A 13,346-nucleotide genomic window follows, 5' to 3' on the forward strand; every position below is an offset into this window, starting at 1 on the left:
TCTTTAACACATCTATACTCAGACTGATTCTTAACCTTCCTGCTTGAAATTGCTTTATATTGAATTAGCTTGCTATCAAGAACCTTTAAAAAGCTCTAGGTAATCATTAACTTTAAATCACAGGCATCAGGATATAATTTGCTATGATAGCATAACAGTCTCCAATAAATGTGTCACAAGCATATAATTTATATTTGACTGAAAATGCATTTCAATGAGAAAAGTTCTCATTCCCAGATGTGCAAGAGAGCATATGAGGACTAAGAAAATTCCAGAGTTCCCTTAGTGCTAACGATGCCACTGCCTCTCAGTGGCACCATTTACAGCACCATATTAATCAGTTCCCAAGTTTACGACACATTCTGCCTGTGTGCATGGCAGAACTACACTGACTGCGCATGGGAGCTCTTGTTCCAAATTAGACAGAAGAGACTTCTGTTCAAAATAGTTCGGTTAAAACACAGAGAGTATCCTTAAGGAAATACAATAATCACTTTCAACCTGAGACTCAGTAACTCTGAGCTTTCCTGATTGACTGCTCTTGGGACACAAACACATCTCCTGAGTCAGGTTATCTCACAACTTCCTTTCTGTATTAAGCTGCAGAACTGCAAAACCAAGGCAATAAAATACCGCTACAAGGTCAATCACGTTTCGATTCCAGATTTCAGTTTTAAAGTAAATCACATGAACATATATAAACAAGCAAAGCTGCATGTTCTGTAGAGAACACAGCTACTTTATGATTTGTTTAGATTATGATGGAAGCAAATTTTGTTAGTAAAACTGAGTTTAAAGTAGGTGTTTCTATTACAGCAGCTATTTCAGAGCTCCTACTTCTAACCAGCCAGGCTTAGATAGAACTCTGTAGTTAAAATCTTAATATAAGAGTTTGTCCATGAACACAGAGACTCACTAGGCACATAATCTGGAGGCCTCTGGAAGCAAGCATGAAAGTGACATAATCATGTACGAACACTGGAACAAAAAGGGAGGCGCTACCTGCTCCCAGGTACCCTCCTGCTAAAAGAGGAAATTTGCAGTACCTCACTCTGATGAGGCCGGAGCGGGGTGAGATTTCATTTCTGAAGGAATTTCCAATCTGAGCAGCAGCAAAAGGCAGTTTGCCTTGGTTAAACTCCAGAAGACGTTTGAAGTTGAGGAATATTCCCTGGGCAGTTTCTGGCCTCAGATAGCTGAAAGGAGATGGGGGGAGAGGAAAAAATCAGGAAGATAAAATGGAGGGGAAATCAGTGAGAAAAGAAAAACACAGTTACTACAAAACTTAAAGGTGGTACTTTTACTCCCGAGTCTTTTGAACTCTAGACACAAAATAATGAAGCAACAGACTGAGGGGAAAAGACTGAACAAACACCAGCCGCAGCCCAAACACAGCACTCCAGTTACTCTCAAACGCAAACTGGATGATTTGGCTGCTTTTGAAATGCAAGCACAGAACGGAAAAAGGTGTTTGAATGAAGTACAGTGGCCAGTGACATCAAGGAGGTCACAAGGAATGCACCCCCCTTGCCTTTCCTATGTAGTCCTGAGCTGTTCCAGCCTGCTTACAAAGGTGAGTTTTGCAGGCGATACGTAACTGCAGCTCTGCTGTCACACAAACTGTGAAGCGGCTTTAGTGTAACGTCCCTACAACCCCTACAGTGATCTGAGATTTCCACAGAGAATACCACCTACATAGATTATTTCATGTACTATACTGGAGAAGACATATGACGTGTACCTCTGATCCCATCCCAGAGCATATGCAAGAATTATATCCTCCACTCGTCAACAGAGGTTTCTGTCTTAGTTTTGGAGACCCCAACTCAAGACAAGAAAGCTTCTACATTGTCACATACTAACTACAAACACCTAGCAACTGATGCTACGATCACCCTGCTAAATAACTTCATCCTGAAACAGGTTCTCTATAGCCAAGCAGTTGCTGACAATTGCGGATTCAGCATTAACTGGCTTTATGGAAACTACTCCAACAAGCAAGGGCATAGCTGTGATCCACATGGTCTATCTGCTTCAAGTATTTTCACGACTCTGCAACAGCTCCTTGATTATCCTGCCTTTCACCAAGATACAAGGAATGCTGACCTGCCAGAGCAGGCTGGGACTGAAAGGCAAGGGAAGGTTACTCAAGAAAAAATTGCGTATTTCAATCCTGTTGAGACTGCATTTTTACTCCAAGTGATCTATGAAGAAGGGACAGTGTGAGCAGAATGAGATTAGTACCTACCCAGGCATGTTTCCTCCAGGCCCAATGGAGGTCTTGAACATCAGATTGAAAGAAACAGGAGGGGACAGGTCATTCCCAGTGATTGGTGATTTCACATTGTAGTTCACAAAGAGATCTGCAAGTTCTTGCTGGCCATAATTGTCCAACTAATACCAAAACACAGGAGAATTATTTTAATTACTAGACAAGATAACAGGAATTAATTATGTCCGCTTCATCTTTTGCTGAGCATGATCTACAGCTCTGAAATCTTGACATTTTCACACAAGCTAGGTTTGAACCAGTAACAGAAGAATACACTGCACATCTGCAAACCCATTTTAGTAACATAAGTCCACGACTCAGTCATACCACAGAAAGTCTGAAGTCTAGATAGAAATGCAAGCACTGAGCATAACAGTGGGTGTAAAGCAGAAAAGTCATTGGGACTGCATCTCCACCCACCAGCAGCTTCTTTTGAACAGTTTCAGCTAAGGCATGGGAAGCACTGAGTTGGGAACAAAAAAAAGAAAAAATAAAGCAATGAGAGAGAAGAAAGCTAAAATTTCTGCAGGGCTTTGTCAGCATTCATTTCTTTTTCTTCTGGTGCATGAAACACAGCAGTCAAGCTGTGCATTAGATGCTCTCTTTTAGAGCTGTTCTACATTTTAGTTAAATAGAACAGATCTGCAGCACAGGGTTTCCTGGTGAAAGATTCTCCATTTGCTCTGAAAACAATTTGGCAATGACTGGACACTTTCACAAGTAGGATAATCTCAGCCCCTTCCAGGACCCTACCTTCCCCTTTCTCTGGAAGATGGGAATCAAGCAGCAGCAGAACTACAGATCTAACTGCAATCTAACTGCACAAGACCCACAATTTCTGCAACTGTCTTGTGCATTAACGTACTAGCTTTCTGCATATGTACATTTAAATGTAGTTACTAGACCCAAGTACCATAAAGGGTCTATACTGAACAGTACAGCAATGATTTAACACTCAAATTTAAAATCTAATGAGCTGCCTCTAGCACTAATTGTCATGATTCTTCATGTATAAGAGAAAGGACAGGAGATAAGAGTTCATTAATAGATAAATTCCCCTAAAGAATGGTCAAAGTTCAGCGTGGTAGTATGAAAAACCTAATGAGAGCTTCCCAGTGGTGCAATACACAGGATTAAAAAAAGTTGCTCTTTCTAGAAGGAAACATTCATTCTATGCATGGCTCTAGAAGTATTTATCCTAGAAGTCATAAGAACAAACATTAAAAACAAGGTAAGAAAACAAATAAAAAAAGGCAAACATCTGCACAGCTGCTCAGGAATGTCAGCCTGGAGCACCAGCTATTCTCATGGGAAACAGGAAAAATGTGTGCGGGGTGCTAGAGACAGAGGAATTAATCTCAAGTACTTCAAAGCCAAGACAACTTTAAAACATACCAATTCAGTGCTAAGCTGATTCAGAAAACTTCTCATCCGTCTCTGTTCCTTTGTATCACAATCCCAGTCAGGAATTTACAAAGGTACAGGGGGAGGACTCAGAAGAGACAGGCTTTTTGCCAGGGCGTGAAGCGGAACAGAGCACACCAGCTCCAAGAACATAGCTTCAGCCCCACCAATCCAACATTCAAGGGACAAATATAACAGCAGTTACTCTCCAAAACAGCAGAAGGAAGGAGATGCGATTAACCAGCAAGTTTACAGTATTTGTTAACAACTAAGTCTTCAGTATTTAGGAGCATGTACAGCCGGACATATATCTCTGATGCAAAGACTTCTGAGCATCTTCAGAGACACAGAAGGGGCACTGCCTCTGGACTCGGTGTATCGCACTTCCTCAGTTACACCCATATCCCTGCAGCATCCACCTCCCCAGGCAGGCACCCACCTGCGTTAGAACATTTTCCATTTCTGCCTTTTTCTCTGCTGTGCACTTCTTGTCAGACATAAGCTTTTGCAGGTGAGCTGTAAGCAAAAGAAGTACTTAGTGAGTTTGTACTGCAACACCATCACAGACCCCAACCTAACGCTTGAAAAAATCAGGAGGATCCTCCAGTATGACTGTTAGTGTATACCCACCCGTTGTCTTGCTAGTGTCTATCAGGGTAATTCCACTCCTGTCATCAGGGCAATGCTGATCTACAGTTTGTTGATGTGACGCACCACAGGGGAAACAACAGGTCCTTATCTAGTTTCTTTCCAATACTCGTTCCTCTAAACCCAAGCAATGGCTTTGTAGTCCCTTTCTCCTTATTTTCTTTCTATACGGACTGGAAATTAAAAGCAACATCTGATCCCAAGCCAGTATGGCTAATTTTATCCAAATGCACTCAGAGGCATGCACTGAGTTGGTACAGTAGGGTTAGACTGCATTCCACTTTAAAGCACAACATTCTCCATGAGATACAAAGGCAGACAGCGATGCCAACATTTCCCACTCATCTGAAAAAAGCAATCCAACTTTTTAGTGTCAGTAACAGCAGGTGGCTGTTAACCAGTGATGGGCTGCAGAAGAGACAGGGACACTCTTGTTTAAGATGCTGTTCAGTGTGCCAAGTGGGCAGAGCTCAGATGGGCTTCTTTTGTTTGTCTTTTTAATAAAACAAAAATTCTAACAAAATAGTATGAAAGCAGCTTTGATGCCAGTGCGCATTGTTCTATATACTTAACTTCCAAGGAAAACGCTAGAAAACTGGAGAGCACAAGCAACTTAAACCTAGAGCAGAACAGTCCTTCCTTTCATAATGGAGCTGTACATAAAAAAGTTTTCCTTTTTTTTTTGGTTTTTTAAACAAATTTTAATCAATAACCAGAAAGAAGAGTGAAGACTTTGCAAACCTAAGAAATGCATTAAGTCTGTTTAGCATTCCCAAAAGTCAGCTGAGTTCTAAGGTATACGAAAGTCAGCAGTCACCACGTAATTGAACTTTGCATAGGGAAAGCATGCTCTGTCCCCTTGTATCATCATTAAGTCATTTCTCAGTTCCAAACAAAAAGCAACTGAAACTCAAGAAAACAAAAACCAGAACATGGTAGAGGACAGGAATGTTGTTATATAGGGAGTCCTCAGCTTAGACAACACAGTGATCTTTTATGGCCTGATGACCCAGGATTTCATAAAAATGACCCAACCATGTAACACAGGACACTAACACAACATTTGGCTGAAACTGAGAACTTCGGGGATCTTTGGTATGGTAGGATTAACGAACTACAAACACAAGTACAAAAGACTGGCTACACCAATTGGCCTCCCCTGAGAAAGATAAGTCTTTTCCCACATTTGTACCACTGCAAGAAATCCCCAAGGCCACCTAGCCTTGGAATAAAAGCAAACCTTTTAAGAGATGATCAGCACGAAAACATTCCCCATTTTTCACATCTTTCACCATAAAGTCAGCAAACTTGTCTACGTGGCCAGAAGTCCTAGAAAAGATGATAGAAAAAAGAACATGAAAACTTCCACCAGACAGCCCTGGGTACTGTCGCAGTGGACAGACCATAACCAAAAAGAAATGCTTTAAACTATGCACCCAAACTGTAGGCTCACTCTTGCTTCAGGTTATAGATTGACATTAAGCAGTACCATCCCACAGAAAATCTGATCTGTGTCACTACATCTTAAAACGTGTCCCTTAAGATGACACTTAGCGCCTGTAGGAACTGCATCGTGATCAAAGCAAGACATAGACGCAGTTGTGAAGAGTAACCAGTAATTCAGGTGGACAGATTTCCACTATTTTGTACCAGTGATCCATGAAAGCTTCTGCCCGTTGTGCCATGACCCATACAAAGTAATGCAGTTCACTCCACTCAGGCTCTCAGTCCAAAAGCTCCTGACATATTTAGCAAACCTGTGGGTAGTCTTAGTGGAGACATGTGGAGGTGAAGTGTCCAGAATCTGAACTATGCCCTCACCCTGGAAGATGGTCCTTCTACCTGGCGTGTGGATAAAAAGAGGGTTTCAATCCCCAGGGCTACAGAGGCACCATTTGCTTTCAGAGCTCAATTAACACACTGCAGATTGCCACCCCTCCACAGAGAAGGAAAGGATGGTCGAGCAACCTGGCCACTGTCCTAAACTATGACTCAGGTGTTCCAGGTTTAGGCAAGTCACCTAATTCTTTTTCTTCTCTTCTTGATCTTTTAGAAAAAAAGGGATAATGGAAATTTATTTCTTAATGGGACTGCAAGGAGACATTAAGACATCAGACTCTCAGACGTAAGTCCCACTGCTCTCCCCGATTTATGGAACAGCTTCTCACGTTGACCTGTGCACTGCCATCTAATTATTTTGCACTGCAACAAGGTATGAAATTGGGTGACCCAGTCTCAAGATTCCTGTGGGTAATTTTACAGAAGACTGTAAAATGCAACTACAACCAGAAATTATATGCTGCAGGAAAGAAAAAAGACCTATATTTACTTCAGAACCGGCTCTGGCGTAAGCATGGTACAGTCAATCTCCAGGATCTGCTCTTCCTGAATAAAGTGCTGTCTCCATGCTTGGATGATGTTGTTCTTCAAAGCACACCCAACAGGCCCAAAGTCATACAGACCACTGACACCTGCAAAGAGAATAAGGTAAAAAAAAAAATAAAATGCAGTAGGTCCTACATTGTATGAACCTGCATTGTTATGAGGAAACATCCTCCCTTCCCAGTGTTTCCATCAGTTGGCTTGAAGTCATTTTCTGAGCATGAAGCACCAGCTTCCCTGGGCTAAACAGAATACGGAATGTGGCTCACCATAGAGAGGCTTTTTACATAAAGACCCATAACATAAAGGCTGAAAGTAAACTCTATGAAGGACCTAGACAGACACTGCCCTACACACTAACCAATACAGTTCAGTTGCGGAGCCCACTGGGCCCTCAGATAGCGGTAGAAGCTGAAACTGATAAATACCAACAACTGTGAAAGTCACACTTCCTCCACCGACGGATTACAGTTTGTGGAGAGTTTTGTGCAAGCAATTTAGCTGAAGGAAGAATCTGAATACAGAAGAGGTGATAATGTATGGGCCAAAGCAGTACGTTATTGTCAGTAATAACACATATCTGCTGATCCCTAGGTTAGGCACAACAATGAAAAAAAAGAAAAATCCAATAAAACAACCTAGAGTATTTATTTTAGTGTCTTAGGTGATAGAGCAGGAACAATACAGGCATCGTGCTGCCCCCCCCAAATGCTCAAATCAGCTCTCTGAAGAGGTTTAACAGCCACATTTGTTCACCTGCACCTGTTCATTGACAAAGTTCACTAAAGTAACAGGTTCTAAGGTTCATGTTAATTTTGCGCACTATCTAGCCAAGAAAAGCTCTGACAGAGACAAACAGTCACAAGGAAATAAGCTGATCACCCCCTCAAACACCAAAACACCCTACCCCTCTGCAAAGAAACAATCTTCTACAATGAACTGCTCAGAACACGCAGCCTAAGGTCCACTCATTTACATTCAGAAAACAAAAGACAAAATTTGAGCCCCCTCCCCACCCACAGACTTTAGGAAGGGGGAACTTTTGAAAGGCTTACAGACTCAAGAAGTAAAGTTTAAAGCCAACTTTAAAAATAATGCCTTTGTGTTGCATTAATGTAATGTTGCACGATGTCATTTCACACACCTAGAAAGACCACAACATTAGCCTAAATGGATTAAAATGTACATCTCTTCATATCCGTACCTCCATAAATAGAAAAGGCTTGATCGTAGAAAAACCTCCTTTTCAAAGTATCTTCCATTTTAACTCTGTCCACAACGTCATCTTTGGGCTGTAAGGCCAGCTCCTGTTAATTCAAGCAAACCAAAAACAGTTAATTGCTCCCATTTCTGGCAGGAGGAGAAATCCTCTCCATTCACCACTATGAGTCAAAAGTCTGTAAACCCCATTTTGAAGCAAAGGTATCCTGCCAACATACTCATTTTCCAAAGAGCAATGGTCACACTGAAATTCAAGTGCTCAATTACAAGCATGATTGTCCGAATGCAGCATTTTAGACACTTGAGGCAGACTCATCTGTCCCGACTTTCAGACAACTAAGTCTAAGCTAGTCATCCTCAGCTTTCTTTACAATCACTGGAAAATGTCAATTTCCAAAGCAATTCTTCTGACCTATTTCCCTCTCCTGACTATAAAAAGAGCTTGGAGTGACTAGCTTGAACTACAAATATCTAACTCTTGGCATAAATGAAGCTTTCAATAAAGTGTACCTCACATGAAAGAATTCTGACTATGACAATTACAAACATCATCATCATCCCTGTGCTCTGCCAAAGGTGTATGTCTGCTACTTGCACAAAGATCTACTTGCAAAATGTAGGCTTTCACAAATACGGCCTGCTGCACTCAGAAAATTTATTTAAGAGTGCCTAAATGCGCTGCCCAGATTCTGTGAAAATGTTTTACAGCAGGCTCACCATTTTACCTGAAAACCTACGATTTTTTGCAATCAACTCCCATTAGTGAAGTCAACAGACCTGAAAGATTTTCTTCAAGCATGATATTTTGATAATTAAAGCAGAGTGAAGCCAAGAAGCTCAATAAATTAATTCAGATCCTCCTCAGTGGCTAATGCTACCATTTTGAACAGCCTTTTGGTAACAGAAAGTACTGTACAACCAATAGTTTCAAACTTTTCTTCTTTTAGCATCTATAAAGACAAATAAACGTGGCCTAATTTTAAAAGCACTGTACATCTGCTGCTCCCATGAATTAGCATAAGCCAAGGAGTAATTGCATGAGAGATGGAAAGAGTCAAAGACAGAGAGAGCACACACATGACAGCAAGCACCAGAAAAGTACTTTTAAAGCATGGAAAGGGAATCCATTTGGCACTTTCTGCCTAAAATCATAGAATCACATTTCACAATGACCAGGGTTTCTTAAGAGAAAGGATGGCTTTTGCCCAGAGCTGGAAGAAGAAGAGCAAGTGACACAGCCCAATTCTGAGCTGGCAGGGAGAAACGGCTAGTAGAGGAACAACTGGAGTGGGCACAGAAAACTGTAGAGCCCTCTTCTATTACCTAAAGAGAATAGTTCATGAACTGCTGCAGAAGTCAAAGAAACAGTCTCTTCTATCTGGCATTCATAAACATAAATATATTCATAAATAGAAGGCAGAAAAGTACCTGTGTTAGTATTCAAGGGCAAGAAAGACTCCGTAGAGAAACAGAATCATCTCTGACTTATGATATAGTTTGAGGACATAAAGCCAAGGAATTTTAAACACTCAACTTCTCTGCCCTGTTCAAAGCCTCAAATTCAGAGCCACTCTGCTATCTTTAAGTAGGAGTCACAGGGCTTGAAAACTGTACCAGCAGAAAACTTACCAGCTGCTAAAGCTAACAAGCACTCACACTGCTGCCTTCTGCAAAAGGTGCAAGTGACTGATGCATTGCTGGAAACACCACCAAGAAGGACTGTATTGGAGTGCTGCACTCACAAGGGCAGATGCTGCATTTGCAAGGTCATTCTTGCACTGACAGGGATACCACCCACACAAATTGTGTAACTGGTAAGCACGCCTCTACACTGCATCCTACAGGCACTCTTCCAACGGAAGGTGGGGCTCAAATGCATACCATGACCCCTAACTTGCCTTGCTGTGTCACTCTACGCCAAGCTTCCGAGGGCTGGGAAACAGAATTGGGAAGATATTTAGAAACTAGTTACTCCAGGACAACACAGCTATCCATATGGGTTTCATGCAATGGTTTCAAGGCACAGTTCTATGCCAAATACTAAGTAAAAATGACATCTTTTTACTTGGGTTAAACGTATGCAAACAGGTAACCATCATGCCAGAGCCGGCAGGGAGCACTGACTGTTCACCTCATGTGACTATGCAGGATAAACAGAGTCGACTGGTTTAATTCCGCTACACTCACCTTCTCACAGTAAGTTAGTTGCAAGCAGTGGTGTATTTATTTATTAATTTATTTTTAAGACTACCACCAAAGCACAAAATCATTTTTATATGAAATACAAATCAGAAAGAACCTCACAGTTTTCCTGGCTGAATCTGCCTACCTGACTGTTTTTCCGTTCAGGAGTTTCTATTTATTGTTTCAGTTTGAGAAGGGGAGGGGAGCTTGCAGGATAAGGAAGCCTGTTTTTTCTTGTTTATGAATCTAGAGACAAAACAAACTTGAGTTTCCATCATTTCCATTTGCAGAAAGACTTTCCAGAGCACATTCGCATTTTCAAAAAGGGGGCGCAACTTCAATATACCCCTCTCTATAAGGCTGAGGGAAATCATAGGCTACTTGAAACATCTCCAAAAACTTTGTTTAAACAGTAGCAAAGAAAATGGTTTCTAAAGAAACACCTTCTATGCCAGTCTGGGAATTTAAATCCGCACAAAGAAGCTGAAAATGAAACTTGCTAGAGCAAGCAGCACATCCTCTCACTGCACACAAAAAAGATCTATACAGTCAACAAAGATTAGCAACATACACACTGAATTTCAGCTTTGACTTACAAACAACCTGAACACATATTTGTTTGCACACTATTATTTAATGCTAACAGGTATCAGCGTAACAGATAAAGAATGAAACTACCACTAGTTGGAAACTTGCAAACTATTTCAGAAGTCATTCAAACAGTCTAGCCCAAATCAATACTATAAAAAAGCATTAAGTAGAGATTTCGAGGCTTTTCAGACAAAACTGCGGAACTCAAATTTAATTTCCAGACTCACCTTTGCTTCTAGGACCCTCTTCCGAGCTTTGAGCTCTGCTACAGCTTTGTCTATATCCACCTGAGGAGCTTTCTCTTCCTTCAGTTTCCTTACCAGTTCTCCCTAGAAGAAGGAGACAAAACACAACACCGATTCTTTCTTTGAATGCCATAGAGAAAAGCTCTCCTTCTTTGAGCTCCCCTGTCACTCCAGAAGGAGGGCTTCATCCTGGCTCCCAGCTCTCCTCCACGCAGGTCTCAAGAGGCTGCTTAAATTGGTACAAGTGAGAAGGCATTTGAGAATTAGCAGAACTAGGCATTATTAGAAAAATTCAATGCCCCCCCCCGCTGTTAAATCCCAGACCTGTTATTAAACCTCAGTGTGCAACTATCTTCCTGTATGTACCTCTTCACAGCAGATTCCCACAAATCCTAGTTTTCTGTCTTTGAGGATGCACCAAGTGGATTCTCAGATGGTTAATAAAGGCTTTGTGCCCTCCTCCTCAGTAATAAGGCTTCTCTTCCTTCTACCCTTTCCCTTTTCTTCAAAATTTATGACCATTTCAGACCTCTTTTCCTCTGTCACATCTATTCAAAACTGGCCAGTAAGTACACAAATTTTTAGAAGAAGGTCTCACAGAAGACAGGCATTGTTAGCCTAATGTCTAAGCAAACAAGGTACTGCATTATCTCTAAAAACTGTTACTGTTTTTAAAATTTATCCAGCAACTTCGGGAAGGAATGGAGTTAAAAAAATGAAATAAACTAAACCTCGAAGTCTAAACGTTTCAGAGCACCAAAACCATGCAGTGGGCTTACACTGAGGTCTTGACCCGAGTCAAACCACCATCACTTTGTTATGATTCCACAAAGGCCTCTTCGTCCTGTGGGGAAAATTCTTCCCTTTAACCCTAGGGAAGCATTCAATCCCTAAGTATCCAACAGCATGCTTTTCTGAACATGATCCTCAGCAGTCACGCCCAGCTTGCTCTTGGAGATAAATTAATTAAAAGTCTTCCTTTGAGTCCACCCTTCTTCAGCCAAAACCAAGGTCAATCTTGAATTACTGAGAAGGACAAAGGAGCTGACCCAGAAGGAAAAAGCACAGAGATGTCAATGCCTTCTCATGTGGAATGTTCTAAGAATGGGATGCTCCAAGTTCAGCATTTTTCTTGCACCTTGCACTTCCCCATTAAACAAAAAGAAGGGGGAAAAAAGGAAAAAAACCCACTGCAAACAGAATACAACATTTCCATCACAACAGCTTTTTCATCAATTCCGAGCTTTTCTGACATTAATATTACAGGTGACTGAGAAATCAAAAAGAAGACAATACACAGATTGCCACTCAGTAATCACATTAGAAAAGCTAAAAGTGCTTCAGAGACTAAGGAGTTCAAAAGGCTAATTTTATTAATAAAGGAGGAAGCCTCAAAAGACTGCACTAAACCAAACACACAAAAAGAAAAGAGAAAAATAAGAATCCTGTCACACTCCCTAACCCCGATGGCTACAAGAACAGAACAAATCTGCACTCTCCTTCCTGTTAACTAGTTATACCAAAATATGAAAGTTTCACTCTAGGGCTGAGGATTTCAACTGCCATTCCTGGGTAACGTGGCAGAGGGAGGGATCTGATCTCTTGTATTTTTTTTCTTTTAAAGTAGTAAGTCCAAATTGCCTTTGTTGAGCTAGGGGGTCGGCAGTGGAAAAACGTCAAGGAAGCTGCAAAGCTGCTACTGCTGACTCAACAGAGCTACCACCCTGCTCATTGCTGAGCATCTAAAAGCAGCATACAGCAACTCTTTGTCCTGATCTATAAGAGTACTCAGACATACGCAAGGAGGGAAAAAAAAAACAACAACACACAACTGAAGCAAATAATTATGTTTGCTGACAGGACTCAACCTAATTAAAGCTACGATCTTGAGCCCAACCCAGAGGAGGAGTACACAGCAGCACTCGATGTGGCAAATTTTGCTGCAGCTTTGTCCCACAGACCAGTAAAGCAGAGAGGGATCCACCCCTGGATCACGGCAGCTTATTGCATCAGGCACTGCTGCAGGAAGATAGGCTGCTCACTTTCCTCTCCATAGGTTAAGAGTCCCTTAGGTTTAATTAAACTGCTTCTCCACAAGCTGATAGACAGGGTCCTCTGCATCATAAGGTACCAACCCCAGTCATCGTTACTCCCTCCCTTTCCTCTTGTGCAATCATCTCAGGGAATTACTACTGTCAGCTGTACAACACAATATCTGTAATCCCAGCTACACAAATTTACCCACAAACCTTTCCCTGGCACCCCACACTCCTGTTTCAATCCCACAGGCGGCCAGAAAGAAGGGGTGCATTGATACTTTAAAGGCAAACGTCAGCACCCAAGACGCAGGATTTTAAAGTAAATAAATTGGCTAGCTCTAGAGATCATAGTTTTATTTA

The 13,346-nt window shown here is 41.5% G+C and overlaps 1 protein-coding gene across 1 annotated transcript in view; it reads right to left on the reverse strand.

Moving 5' to 3' along the window:
• GARS1 (glycyl-tRNA synthetase 1) overlaps positions 1–13,346 on the reverse strand; it is a 29,086-nt gene that overhangs the window by 14,169 nt on the left and 1,571 nt on the right. The window contains exons 2-8 of the mRNA XM_055708773.1: positions 10,930–11,031; positions 7,911–8,013; positions 6,654–6,795; positions 5,565–5,653; positions 4,116–4,192; positions 2,249–2,394; positions 1,047–1,196 (exon numbers count right to left, since the gene is read on the reverse strand). Coding sequence (XP_055564748.1) covers positions 1,047–1,196; positions 2,249–2,394; positions 4,116–4,192; positions 5,565–5,653; positions 6,654–6,795; positions 7,911–8,013; positions 10,930–11,031 — 809 coding nt within the window. The remainder of the gene's footprint in view (positions 1–1,046; positions 1,197–2,248; positions 2,395–4,115; positions 4,193–5,564; positions 5,654–6,653; positions 6,796–7,910; positions 8,014–10,929; positions 11,032–13,346) is intronic.

Source organism: Falco cherrug, chromosome 4 (genome assembly GCF_023634085.1).
Source record: "Falco cherrug isolate bFalChe1 chromosome 4, bFalChe1.pri, whole genome shotgun sequence".
Lineage (NCBI taxonomy): Eukaryota > Metazoa > Chordata > Aves > Falconiformes > Falconidae > Falco > Falco cherrug.